The sequence below is a fragment of the Megachile rotundata genome, chromosome 16 (assembly GCF_050947335.1).
Source record: "Megachile rotundata isolate GNS110a chromosome 16, iyMegRotu1, whole genome shotgun sequence".
NCBI classification, from domain to species: domain Eukaryota; kingdom Metazoa; phylum Arthropoda; class Insecta; order Hymenoptera; family Megachilidae; genus Megachile; species Megachile rotundata.
In genome coordinates this window covers 4,543,145-4,559,353 of record NC_134998.1, presented here as the reverse complement: position 1 = coordinate 4,559,353, position 16,209 = coordinate 4,543,145, and the positions used below count along the sequence as shown (strand labels likewise).

At 33.0% G+C, this 16,209-nt stretch overlaps 1 protein-coding gene and 1 long non-coding RNA gene across 2 annotated transcripts in view; both read right to left on the bottom strand.

Annotated features, from left to right (window-relative positions):
• The window catches only part of LOC105663418 (uncharacterized), a 147,826-nt gene that overhangs the window by 126,643 nt on the left and 4,974 nt on the right, over positions 1–16,209 (bottom strand). The gene's annotated exons all lie outside the window — the stretch shown is intronic.
• LOC143266002 (uncharacterized) lies at positions 7,876–15,930 on the bottom strand. The gene is made up of 2 exons (XM_076541097.1): positions 9,725–15,930; positions 7,876–9,656 (listed from the first exon to the last, which is right to left on the bottom strand). Exon 1 carries the CDS (start codon positions 15,810–15,812, stop codon positions 9,738–9,740), a length of 6,075 nt encoding a protein of 2,024 aa, XP_076397212.1. The 5' UTR covers positions 15,813–15,930; the 3' UTR covers positions 7,876–9,656; positions 9,725–9,737.

The following is a 16,209-nucleotide window of genomic DNA, read 5'->3' as shown; positions in this document are numbered from 1 at the left end:
ATTGTGCTTATATGATCGATAGGACGACAATTACTATACTTATTACACTCACTATTATCAATCTAACTCATATTATTAACCATATTATGCAGATATGATCGATAGAACGACAATTACTATACTCATTACTCTTATAATTATCAATCTAACTCATATTATTAGCCATATTATGCAGATATGATCGATAGAACGACAATTACTATACTTATTACTCTTTTTATTATCAATCTAACTCATATTATTAGCCATATTATGCTTATGTCATCGACAGAACGACAATTACTATACACATTACTCTTATTATTATGAATCTAACTCATATTATTAACCATATTATGCAGATATGATTTATAGAACTACAATTACTATACTTATTGCTCTTATTGTTATCAATCTAACACATATTATTAGCCATGTTATGCTTATATGATCGACAGAACGACAATTACTATACTTATTACACTCATTATTATCAGTCTAACTCATATTACTAACCATACTATGCAGATATGATCGATAGAACGACAATTACTATACTTATTACTCTTATTATTATCAATCTAACTCATATTATTAGCCATATTATGCTTATATGATCGATAGGACGACAATTACTCTACTTCTTACTCTTATTATTATCAATCCAACTCATATTATTAGCCATATTATGCTTATGTGATCAGTAGAACGATAATTACTATACTTATTATTCTTATTATTATCAATCTAACTCATATTATTAGCCATATTATGCTTATATGATCGATAGAACGACAATTACTATACTCATTACTCTCATTATTGTCAATCTAGCTCATATTATTAGCCATATGATGCTTATATGATCGATAGAACGACAATTACTATACTTTTTACTCTTATTATTATCAATCTAACTCATATTATTATCCATATTATGCTTATATGATCGGTAGAACGATAATTACTATACTTATTACTCTTATTATTATCAATCTCACTCATATTATTAGCCATATTATGCTTAAATGATCGATAGAACGACAATAACTATACTCATTACTCTTATTATTATCAATCTAACTCATATTATTAGACATATTATGCTTATATGATCGATAGAACGACAATTACTATACTCATTACTCTTATTATTATCAATCTAGCTCATATTATTAGCCATATTATGCTTATATGATCGATAGAACGACAATTACTATACTTTTTACTCTTATTATTATCAATCTAACTCATTTTATTAGCCATATTATGCTTATGTGATCGATAGAACGACAATTACTATACTTATTACTCTTATTATTATCAATCTAACTCATATTATTAGCCATATTATGCTTATATGATCGATAGAACGACAATTACTATACTTTTTACTCTTATTATTATCAATCTAACTCATATTATTAGCCATATTATGCTTATATGATCGGTAGAACGATAATTACTATACTTATTACTCTTATTATTATCAATCTAACTCATATTATTGGCCATATTATGCTTATATGATCGATAGAACTACAATTACTATACTTATTACTCTTATTATTATCAATCTAACTCATATTATTAGCCATATTATGCTTGTATGATCGATAGAACGACAATTACTATACTTATTACTCTTATTATTATCAATCTAACTCATATTATTAGCCATATTATGCTTATGTCATCGACAGAACGACAATTACTATACACATTACTCTTATTATTATGAATCTAGCTCATATTATTAACCATATTATGCAGATATGATTTATAGAACTACAATTACTATACTTATTGCTCTTATTATTATCAATCTAACTCATATTATTAGCCATATTATGCTTATGTGATCGATAGAACGACAATTACTCCACTTTTTACTCTTATTATTATCAATCTAACTCATATTATTAACCATATTATTAACCATATTATGCAGATATGATTTATAGAACTACAATTACTATACTTATTGCTCTTATTATTATCAATCTAACACATATTATTAGCCATATTATGCTTATGTGATCGACAGAACGACAATTACTATACTTATTACTCTTATTATTATCAATCTAACTCATATTATTAGCCATATTATTCTTATATGATCGATAGGACGACAATTACTCTACTTCTTACTCTTATTATTATCAATCCAACTCATATTATTAGCCATATTATGCTTATGTGACCGATAGAACGACAATTACTATACTTATTACACTCACTGTTGTCAATCTAACTGATATTATTAACCATATTATGCAGATATGATCTATAGAACGACAATTACTATACTTATTACTCTTATTATTATAAATCTATCTCATATTATTAGCCATATTTTGCTTATATGATCGGTAGAACGACAATTGCTATACTCACTACTATTATTATTATCAATCTAACTCATATTATTAGCCATATTATGCTTATATGATCGATAGAACGACAATTACTATACTCATTACTCTTATTATTATCAATCTAACTCATATTATTAGCCATATTATGCTTGTATGATCGATAGAACGACAATTACTATACTTATTACTCTTATTATTATCAATCTAACTCATATTATTAGCCATATTATGCTTATGTCATCGACAGATCGACAATTACTATACCTATTACTCTTATTATTATCAATCTAACTCATATTATTAGCCATATTATGCTTATATGATCGGTAGAACGATAATTACTATACTTATTACTCTTATTATTATCAATCTAACTCATATTATTGGCCATATTATGCTTATATGATCGATAGAACTACAATTACTATACTTATTACACTCACTATTATCAATCTAACTGATATTATTAACCATATTATGCAGATATGATCCATAGAACGACAATTACTATACTTATTACTCTTATTATTATAAATCTACCTCATATTATTAGCCATATTTTGCTTATATGATCGATAGAACGACAATTGCTATACTCACTACTCTTATTATTATCAATCTAACTCATATTATTAGCCATATTATGCTTATATGATCGATAGAACGACAATTACTATACTCATTACTCTTATTATTATCAATCTAACTCATATTATTAGCCATATTATGCTTGTATGATCGATAGAACGACAATTACTATACTTATTACTCTTATTATTATCAATCTAACTCATATTATTAGCCATATTGTGCTTATATGATCGATAGGACGACAATTACTATACTTATTACACTCACTATTATCAATCTAACTCATATTATTAACCATATTATGCAGATATGATCGATAGAACGACAATTACTATACTCATTACTCTTATTATTATCAATCTAACTCATATTATTAGCCATATTATGCAGATATGATCGATAGAACGACAATTACAATACTTATTACTCTTTTTATTATCAATCTAACTCATATTATTAGCCATATTATGCTTATGTCATCGACAGAACGACAATTACTATACACATTACTCTTATTATTATGAATCTAACTCATATTATTAACCATATTATGCAGATATGATCGATAGAACGACAATTACTATACTTATTACTCTTTTTATTATCAATCTAACTCATATTATTAGCCATATTATGCTTATGTCATCGACAGAACGACAATTACTATACACATTACTCTTATTATTATGAATCTAACTCATATTATTAACCATATTATGCAGATATGATTTATAGAACTACAATTACTATACTTATTGCTCTTATTGTTATCAATCTAACACATATTATTAGCCATATTATGCTTATATGATCGACAGAACGACAATTACTATACTTATTACACTCATTATTATCAGTCTAACTCATATTACTAACCATACTATGCAGATATGATCGATAGAACGACAATTACTATACTTATTACTCTTATTATTATCAATCTAACTCATATTATTAGCCATATTATGCTTATATGATCGATAGGACGACAATTACTCTACTTCTTACTCTTATTATTATCAATCCAACTCATATTATTAGCCATATTATGCTCTTGTGATCAGTAGAACGATAATTACTATACTTATTATTCTTATTATTATCAATCTAACTCATATTATTAGCCATATTATGCTTATATGATCGATGGAACGACAATTACTATACTCATTACTCTCATTATTGTCAATCTAGCTCATATTATTAGCCATATGATGCTTATATGATCGATAGAACGACAATTACTATACTTTTTACTCTTATTATTATCAATCTAACTCATATTATTATCCATATTATGCTTATATGATCGGTAGAACGATAATTACTATACTTATTACTCTTATTATTATCAATCTAACTCATATCATTGGCCATATTATGCTTATATGATCGATAGAACAACAATTACTATACTTATTACTCTTATTATTATCAATCTCACTCATATTATTAGCCATATTATGCTTAAATGATCGATAGAACGACAATAACTATACTCATTACTCTTATTATTATCAATCTAACTCATATTATTAGACATATTATGCTTATATGATCGATAGAACGACAATTACTATACTCATTACTCTTATTATTATCAATCTAGCTCATATTATTAGCCATATTATGCTTATATGATCGATAGAACGACAATTACTATACTTTTTACTCTTATTATTATCAATCTAACTCATTTTATTAGCCATATTATGCTCATGTGATCGATAGAACGACAATTACTATACTTATTACTCTTATTATTATCAATCTAACTCATATTATTAGCCATATTATGCTTATATGATCGATAGAACGACAATTACTATACTTTTTACTCTTATTATTATCAATCTAACTCATATTATTAGCCATATTATGCTTATATGATCGGTAGAACGATAATTACTATACTTATTACTCTTATTATTATCAATCTAACTCATATTATTGGCCATATTATGCTTATATGATCGATAGAACTACAATTACTATACTTATTACTCTTATTATTATCAATCTAACTCATATTATTAGCCATATTATGCTTGTATGATCGATAGAACGACAATTACTATACTTATTACTCTTATTATTATCAATCTAACTCATATTATTAGCCATATTATGCTTATGTCATCGACAGAACGACAATTACTATACACATTACTCTTATTATTACGAATCTAACTCATATTATTAACCATATTATTAACCATATTATGCAGATATGATTTATAGAACTACAATTACTATACTTATTGCTCTTATTATTATCAATCTAACACATATTATTAGCCATATTATGCTTATATGATCGACAGAACGACAATTACTATACTCATTACTCTTATTATTATCAATCCATCTCATATTATTAGCCATATTATGCTTATGTGATCGATAGCACTACAATTACTATACTTATTACTCTTATTATTATCAATCTAACTCATATTATTAGCCATATTATGCTTGTATGATCGATAGAACGACAATTACTATACTTATTACTCTTATTATTATCAATCTAACTCATATTATTAGCCATATTATGCTTATATGATCGATAGGACGACAATTACTCTACTTCTTACTCTTATTATTATCAATCCAACTCATATTATTAGCCATATTATGCTTATGTGATCAGTAGAACGATAATTACTATACTTATTACTCTTATTATTATCAATCTAACTCATATTATTGGCCATATTATGCTTATATGATCGATAGAACTACAATTACTATACTTATTACACTCACTATTATCAATCTAACTCATATTATTAACCATATTATGCAGATATGATCGATAGAACGACAATTACTATACTCATTACTCTTATTATTATCAATCTAACTCATATTATTAGCCATATTATGCTTGTATGATCGATAGAACGACAATTACTATACTTATTACTCTTATTATTATCAATCTAACTCATATTATTAGCCATATTATGCTTATGTCATCGACAGAACGACAATTACTATACATATTACTCTTATTATTATGAATCTAACTCATATTATTAACCATATTATGCAGATATGATTTATAGAACTACAATTACTATACTTATTGCTCTTATTATTATCAATCTAACTCATATTATTAGCCATATTATGCTTATATGACCGACAGAACGACAATTACTATACTTATTACACTCACTATTATCAATCTAACTGATATTATTAACCATATTATGCAGATATGATCCATAGAACGACAATTACTATACTTATTACTCTTATTATTATAAATCTATCTCATATTATTAGCCATATTTTGCTTATATGATCGATAGAACGACAATTGCTATACTCACTACTATTATTATTATCAATCTAACTCATATTATTAGCCATATTATGCTTATATGATCGATAGAACGACAATTACTATACTCATTACTCTTATTATTATCAATCTAACTCATATTATTAGCCATATTATGCTTGTATGATCGATAGAACGACAATTACTATACTTATTACTCTTATTATTATCAATCTAACTCATATTATTAACCGTATTATGCTTATATGATCGATAGAACGACAATTGCTATACTCACTACTCTTATTATTATCAATCTAACTCATATTATTAGCCATATTATGCTTATATGATCGATAGAACGACAATTACTATACTCATTACTCTTATTATTATCAATCTAACTCATATTATTAGCCATATTATGCAGATATGATCGATAGAACGACAATTACTATACTTATTACTCTTATTATTATCAATCTAACTCATATTATTAGCCATATTATGCTTATATGATCGGTAGAACGATAATTACTATACTTATTACTCTTATTATTATCAATCTAACTCATATTATTGGCCATATTATGCTTATATGATCGATAGAACTACAATTACTATACTTATTACTCTTATTATTATCAATCTAACTCATATTATTAACCATATTATGCTTATATGATCGATAGAACGACAATTACTATACTTATTACACTCACTATTATCAATCTAACTGATATTATTAACCATATTATGCAGATATGATCTATAGAACGACAATTACTATACTTATTACTCTTATTATTATAAATCTATCTGATATTATTAGCCATATTTTGCTTATATGATCGATAGGACGACAATTGCTATGCTCACTACTCTTATTATTATCAATCTAACTCATATTATTAGCCATATTATGCTTATATGATCGATAGAACGACAATTACTATACTTATTACTCTTATTATTATCAATCTAACTCATATTATTAGCCATATTATGCTTGTATGATCGATAGAACGACAATTACTATACTTATTACTCTTATTATTATCAATCCAACTCATATTATTAGCCATATTATGCTTATATGATCGATAGGACGACAATTACTATACTTATTACACTCACTATTATCAATCTAACTCATATTATTAACCATATTATGCAGATATGATCGATAGAACGACAATTACTATACTTATTACTCTTATTATTATCAATCTAACTCATATTATTAGCCATATTATGCTTATGTCATCGACAGAACGACAATTACTATACAGATTACTCTTATTATTATGAATCTAACTCATATTATTAACCATATTATGCAGATATGATTTATAGAACTACAATTACTATACTTATTGCTCTTATTATTATCAATCTAACGCATATTATTAGCCATATTATGCTTATATGATCGATAGAACGACAATTACTATACTTATTACACGCACTATTATCAATCTGACTGATATTATGAACCATATTATGCAGATATGATCTATAGAACGACAATTACTATACTTATTACTCTTATTATTATAAATCTATCTCATATTATTAGCCATATTTTTAACCGACTTCGAAAAAGGAGGAGGTTACTCAATTCGATCAGTATATTTTTTTTTTTTTTTTTTTTTTTTTTTTATTATTTTTATTTTCTATGTGTGCCCGCCTATTACGCCTAGCTGGATGCACCGATCGGAACGAAACCTTTTGCATCTGGTAGGTTCTGACTCCCCATTGGTACCATTATCAAAAAATTTTTCATTTTTCAATTGCAAAGTGTTGTTATTGCAAAAAAACCGGCAACTTTTGAAATAAACTTTTCTCGATTTTAGTGCGCTTTTAATATCTTATCACGGACATGATTCTGAACAATTTTGTTCATATAAAAATTTCGCGGAAAGCTTTAGTTTTCGAGATATTAGCGAAAAATTGTTGAAAAGTTTTGAAATCAACTTTGGACGATTTTAATGTCCTTTTAATATGTTATCAGGGGCACGATTCTGAACAACTTTTTCCTTATCCGCAATTAAGGGGAAGCTTTAGTTTCCGAGTTATTAGCGAAAAACTATTGTTACTAATACAGTATTCACTCCGTAAATGTTACTTTTGCCGGTCTCGATTGTACATTTACGGTAGAGGTCCTACATTCTTTGTGGTGTGCCGAACGTAGAAAGAGACAGCCATGCAAAAGACAAAGAGGGATAGAGTTTCGAGCGTTCGGCAAACATGAAGGACTCGTGCGTGTTCTGTCTTAAATTTAAAAATTAAAATTCTTTATTTTTGGTTTTTCGTCAATGAAACTTTTACCATCGTATTTGTCTCGTTTTTCTGATTAAAATGACACCAAACACGATACGATTACGATCGTAATTACTTATGTAACAAGCCATAAAAGTTTGGGATGTAACATTTACGGTAGAGGTGCGAATTCCTTCTAAAGGCTTGCTATACAAGTAATTATGATTTTAATTATACCGTGTTTGGTACCATTTTAATCAGAAAAACGAGACGAATACGATAATCAAAGCTTCATTGATGAAACTCCAAAAATAAAGAATTTTGATTTTTGAATTTAAAAGGCAGAAGACGCACGAGTGTTTCATATTTGCCGAACGCGTCAATCTTCTGCTTTTCTTTCTTTTCCATTCGCCGTCCTCTTTTACGTTAAAAACTTTAATCACTCGTTACACACACATATGTTAACGTAATTATATCATGTTTGGTGTCATTTTAATCAGGAAATCTAGACAAATACAACGGTAATAGTTTCATGAAAATAGTAAGAAATAAGAAAGTTACAATCTTTTCCTTTGCTTGCATTAGTATGTGTCTCACCGATATTCGATTCTCGTCGTTTCGGCGACCGATCGTGTTTCATTCTCGACTGATTTCGAGGAGGATCCCTCCAGTAGTGGGGATACAATTTTTAACCGACTTCGAAAAAGGAGGATGTTACTTAATTCGATCAGTATATTTTTTTTTTAACATTTACGGTAGAGATCTTTTTAACATTTACGGAGTGAATACTGTATATTGAATTCTACGTATGCCTCTGTGCCTCTGGTGGTGTATGAATCAACATGCAGTCGCCGATTTTCTTGTCGACAACAAACACGTCTTCTTGTTGACAACAAACACGTCTTGTCGGCCGAAAATCAGTATACATGTATAATAACTATTGTTATTGCAAAATCCTATTCTTTGGTATTGTTATGTAAGAAATGCACCGATCGCGATGAAACTTTTCGAATCTCGAAGATCTTTCCAAGATGATCTCATTTGTAACAGACATTTATGGGACTCGTTAATTGTTAATAACTACTGATATTGCAAAAGATTTATTCTTACCCTGCAAAAAATATGGCGACCGTGATTTTTCAAAGTTGTTCCTGTAAGTAGACTTCGTCAATTTCTTTATCAATTGGCCGCAAATAAAAGAGAAGGAAAAAAAACATACTTGGCTTGTTTCTTTACGTGTCAGTCGCTGGAAGCTGATTTGCAGTGTTTGTTTGCAAAAGCAAGCGTCGTAATCTTTCCATTTCTGCGAGTGCTCGCTCGTCATGAGGTTTAACTAGGATTTTGTTTGGCGCTAAATCAGATAAAACTAGACCATCTAGACTTTTAACACGACTAAGTGCAACGTAAATTTGACCTTTTGCAAAATTCCTTTTGCCAAGATCAATTACAGCTTTGTTTAATGTGGTCCCTTGTAATTTGTGCACCGTTACTGCCCAACTTAAAATAAGTGGTAACATTCTGCGCTCGACGTCCCCATAACCTTTTGTTGCCTGAAACGTTGCTGAAACTGGAGATATTGGAATGTAACCATCAATATCTTTGAACCTATTTCCAACAGATTCGTCGTCAAATTTTATAAGAACTGAATCCGGCAATTCTCCCTCTTCTAGTTGGTCTCTTCTAAGTGCCGGCCATATAAATTTCTTAACTATTCCCATTGCACCGTTTATCAAACCATCAGAAATTGATATATTTCGCCGCAGCATGATTCGCGATCCCTCGGCTAACGTTATTGTATGTAACAGTCCGCCACAGTTATTAACATTTGTAGGAATAACATTTTCTGGTGGCCTTTTTCCATATGTAGCTGCCTCACGGGACTCGTCTACTGCATCAATGATGTACATTCGATGTGATTGTGCTAATTTATCGGTCATTTTTGTATTATATTCATCGACTAATTTTATGGTTGGGAATATTCTTACCGCTTCACCATCCTCAAACTCTCCGGTTAAGGGAACTCTTCTTCGTTCGCATAGTATTTGTAGTTGAAAGGTTGTCACTTCCCCAAACCGTAGGTTATTCAGTAAGTCGATAAACTCGACGTCATCCCTTTGTCGCATATTAATGGTGAGTTCGCAGAATGAAAATTGGTGCCATAAATTAATTTCTGCGCTACACCAATGGGGCTGTATAAAACACCAGTGTCCTTTTACCGGGGGCAACTGCATGATATCGCCAAACAGAAGTACATTTACGCCACCAAACAGTTTATCATTCATTTTGAATTCTTGCAATCTTAAATGAATTATTCGCAAATTCTCGTAAGATACCATTGATATCTCGTCAATAATCAACCACCTTATGTACCGCCACTTTCGTCTCTCTTGTTCGAGTCTTTGTCCAGTCAGTCGCCGATAGGTCATTGCAGTACCTTTTTCAATAGGCAACGAGAACAAGGAGTGCAGAGTTTTTCCGAATATTTGGCGGGCAGCGACGCCAGTCAAAGAAGCTACTTCAATGAACAATGGTTTTATCATCATATCAACTGTGGGATTATAGCAGCGTTTAATATGTTCAACAAGTAATTTTAAAATAAACGACTTGCCACTACCAGCTCCTCCGGTAATAAAAAGTAACATTTGTTCCGTATCTTCATCATCATTCTTTTTAATATCTTTCTCAATTACTGAGGAAACTGATTTCAATAAACTTTTCTGTTGAACGTTAAGACTTCGAATACTGTTAAGGAACACGTCTTCTGGCATTGCAAGTGTTTCTTGCTGTTGATCCTCATACAAATCAACTTGATCGCAATATACTGTTTCGTCGGCATGAATGCTGACTGGTTCTCTTAACTGTTCATTATTAGTTTCCCCTTCGCGTACAACGTTCAAAGCTACAGCCTGGGCCAGCGCTGCTTCAATAATTTGTTCTGCGTGAGTAAATTGTTCAACGGTTGCGTTTCCCAACATAGGTTTCAATTCGTGTCGCCGTCGAAGAAAACATTGTTCCGAAGATTCGTTTTCGGACATAAGTGTACTTTCATCACGAAATGGAATGTGACACACTATCAAGTTATAGAAATATCCTTCTCTATCACTGTTCAAGGTATAATATCGGTGGCGAAGTACAGCTGCTTTATTTCTTATTCGCATTCGAGTATTGTCCTTCAATTTTATAAACCTCGACCTCGATGTTTCTTCATCGTCATTTCTAAGTTCTGCGTCTCCATCCTCTTCTGTCCACATTCCACTTGAAACTGTTTCATATCGGACAGCAAATTCAGCTAAGCTCAAATTCTCTAGACTGTCCGGTCTCTTTGCGTAACGATCGAATATGTTATTGAAAAATGATGTTTCATATCCTTCGAAACGCAAAATTCTGTATCTCTGCTCAGGCCGACAGCTGTTTATAAATACAGCTTTTCGCGAGCTCATTTTAAGAGGCAGATGGCATAATCGATAAGCACATTCTGCAGCACTGACCATTCGTTGGGACAGAATTGCCATAGATACCGAAAATAATTGATTCCAGACGGTACCGCCGCGGCGTTTCGCACGGGAAACGGCTTCTTTAATAACGTCTCCTGTATCCTGCGGCTCGCACTTACTTGCGTACTTAGCAATATAATATGCAACTGCTGTAACATTTCCGCATGGTTGAATATCCATGTTTGCTTCCCAAAGCTTTAAAAGAGTTGGATTGTAATTATTTACCATAACTTCATTTACGGTTCTCTTAAGTACACAGAAACGTCCATTGTTGGCAAGTGTGTCATCTGGACCCAAGCACATCGTTGTTTCACTTATCGGTCTAGGAAATCCGAAACGACAACAACGATTATTACGATCTTTGTAACATGTATCAGAATGTTTATGAATTTGGACTCTTTGTACTATGTCGCTCATATCTTGGTTTTCTGCTTCCAATGAACAAGATACAACTTTCTCAATAACGTTGCGGCCTTCGTTGGTAAGGAAATCGGGTACATTTTCACACCAAATCAGCATGTGTAAATGTGGACTTCCCCTATTCTGAAATTCAATTCTATACCAAAAATCGATAACAACGCCACCTAAGCAATGAGAGTTTTTTAAATACTGCATCAACGCGTTTACTCGTACCGTAAATTGTCTTGCTATAACTACTGGATATTTCTGAACCAACTTTAGTCGATCCGCAAAAGTTAGGTTTTCAAATTCGGTAATGGGACGACCATCGGATAAGAGTAACGCTTTCAACATATCTGGCCAGTTTAGATCATTGCAAGAGAAGGTAGCAAACCATGTGGGCGGTCCAAGACTTCGAACCATGGCGATTAATTCCGAGCAGCAACGTTTCCAGTATGATACCGATCCTCTTATATTTCTCATCGTGAGGTGCATATTATCTACTAATCGCTGTGGAGTATGTTCTCCTTGGCGCATTCTACATGATACTGAAACGCTAGCTTTTGCGCGATAATATTCAACAACAGATAATGCGAAGAACAAATAATCTGTTCGTTGAAATCGTTTGTCATTGCTCAGAATACGCGCTTGGAAGTAATCCAGTGGTGTTATTGAGATATCTCGGTGCTCTCCGAAACCATTTTTTCCATCTGGAAATAGAAAGAACCAACACAGTTCTTCCATTCTTCTTTCCCTCTCTAGGTTCAAAGGAGGCGCAGTTTTTCTATGTATATTCGCCAATCTTATCGGGTCATTTTCTGTGTTGTTATTATTACCGATAGAGACGATATTATCGATATTGGGAATATCGTCATCAATCGAACGTAACATACTTGTTGCGAAAACAACTTGCGCCTCGCCGGACTCTGTATGAGTAGTCGCAGCAGGTGATTGTTGTATCCTTTCGACTTGTGGGGATCTATTCATTTCGGGTGCAATTGCTAGAGGTGTTAATGAGTAGATATTTAGCACATTGCTATTGCCTCCTTTAGCATATAAATTACGACGCAAGATCATGTGTAAATCTTCAATATTCGTAAATTTCATACAGCATGAAAGGCCCCGTGACGGTGCTTTATATCCTTTCGGACCTCTTGCGTGGGAATCAAACAACCAATAGCAGGGACTTTCCGACTGGTTGCTGCATGATACAGCGACTGATATAAAATTCGCGGTAAGAATTCCGTATGTATACTGTTGGAAAAACATAATTAAACCGTTCTTTAAATTTGGGAATCCTTCATCACCGTTATCAATGTCAATATGACCATTTACAGCCATTTCATAGCCAATGTCAATACCGACTCTGATATTATTAAACGATAAGTGTGGCAATAATTCTGTTACAGCTAAGTAGTCTACATTGACTTCTCCGGGGTCAGGGTTATTTCGCGCTTCAATGCAATCACGGTAATATTTATCTCCTACTAAAAGTACATAATCAACATCACTAGTACACCACGTACTAGGATCGAGCAAATTAAACGCAACACAAGCAACTGCAGCTATGCCTGTGCATTGCTTACCGCGAGATTCGATGCTGAAGCGATCGCTAGCTTGATGGCACGTGCCTCGTAAAATAGCTACATTATGGCCTACATGCACAAATTTACTGCTTGATTCAGTAATTCTTTGTGCAACTTCAATTTCTTTTCTTACAATAGGAAGCTCTTCAGTGACATGAGCTATTTCCGAAATGTTATTGATAATATTAGAAAAACATGGTCGCACATCTTTGTACAAAGCATTATTTTGTAGCAGCCATTCTAAAGCTCTTCGAAGTTTACCGACGTCTATTTCAAATTGTCGCTGTCGTTCCAAATTTTCTAGGCTTTCTACGACAATCATTATACCGGTCTGGTTTAACCTAACTGGAAGTTGTTCGGCAACTTCGAATACATCACGGGCAAATAGGACTACCTGACCTTTGCACCAATTCTGACTGAAGCGATTTTGAATTTTCATGATTTTAAGGAACGGGACTATTCTGCACAACATGTGTTTTTCGATTTCCGATAAATCTGATATCACCTGAGGTACTTGCATTACTTCCATTTTATTCCACAATGCCTGCGATGGAACTTTGTGCTTTTTAAGATGATGTAGGCAGCGAGAACATGTTGTTATCTTCTCTAATTCTATCAGATTTGCAGGAATTAGATGAGACAGAGGCTGCGTGTGCAAAGCGTAACGTTGCTGCGGATATAAAGTTTTGCAACACACCGCACACGGTACATCAGCAAAAATATTAATAGCCGATTTAAAACTGTCTGCCTGAAGAAGAAGCTCTTTTCTTCGGTTTCTAGCATGTTCGCGCATATCATTTAAGCGTGTATTTCTTGATTCGGTACATTCTGTTAGTACCACTTCCCGCGTACGATTTCTTGCGAGCATTAGACGTTGTGAACGTTGTTTCGTAGATTCGTTCTCTAATCGCCGGTGGATTAATCCGATCCGACGTGATCGTTCCTGGGCCGATTCATTCTCTAATCGCCGGTGGATTAATCCGATCCGACGTGATCGTTCCTGGGCCGATTCGTTTGCTAATCGCCGGCGGATTAATCCGATCCGACGTGATCGTTCCTCGGCCGATTCGTTCTCTAATCGCCGTTGGATTAATCCGATCCGACGTGATCGTTCCTGGCCCGATTCGTTTGCTAATCGCCGGCGTATTATTCCGATCCGACGTGATCGTTCCTCGGCCGATTCGATCTCTAATCGCCGGTGGATTAATCTGATCCGACGTGATCGTTCCTGGCCCGATTCGTTTGCTAATCGCCGGCGGATTAATCCGATCCGACGTGATCGTTCCTCGGCCGATTCGTTCTCTAATCGCCGGTGGATTAATCCGATCCGACGTGATCGTTCCTGGCCCGATTCGTTTGCTAATCGCCGGCGCATTAATCCGATCCGACGTGATCGTTCCTCGGCCGATTCGTTTGCTAATCGCCGGCGCATTAATCCGATCCGACGTGATCGTTCCTCGGCCGATTCGTTTGCTAATCGCCGGCGGATTAATCCGATCCGACGTGATCGTTCCTCGGCCGATTCGTTTGCTAATCGCCGGCGCATTAATCCGATCCGACGTGATCGTTCCACGGCCGATTCGTTCTTTAAACGGTTAGAAATTCTACTTAGCCGCCTTTTTTTTTCACCTGTTGTTTCGCGTGACACTTTCGAACGTGCGTATTTCCGCATTGCGGATAATCTCGAACGGCGTTCATTAATAGTTTCTTGACGCCGTGCCTGTGCATTTATTTCACGATTCCTTGACAGACGTAATTGTTTAACTTCGTGCGATTCTTTCGCTCGATTCTTTTTCCTTCGGGATGCATCTTTTGTCGGTCTGCCCATAGTTGTATATATGAGACTTCTAAAAAAGTGATTACTTCAAACCACAATTGGCTCACTTGTTTTTGATTCGCTCAAAGCAGAATAGGACCCTTTTTTTGATTCGCTCAAAGCAGAATAGGACTCTTTTTTTGATTCGCTCAAAGCAGAATAGGACTCTTTTTTTGATTCGCTCAAAGCAGAATACGACCCTTTTTTTGATTCGCTCAAAGCAGAATTGGACCCTTTTTTTGATTCGCTCAAAGCAGAATAGGACCCTTTTTTTGATTCGCTCAAAGCAGAATAGGACTCTTTTTTTGATTCGCTCAAAGCAGAATACGACCCTTTTTTTGATTCGCTCAAAGCAGAATTGGACCCTTTTTTTGATTCGCTCAAAGCAGAATAGGACCCTTTTTTTGAT

Excerpts from the sequence above, each read along its gene's own strand:
- LOC143266002 (XM_076541097.1), bottom strand. The coding sequence starts at position 15,812 with ATGGGCAGACCGACAAAAGATGCATCCCGAAGGAAAAAGAATCGAGCG.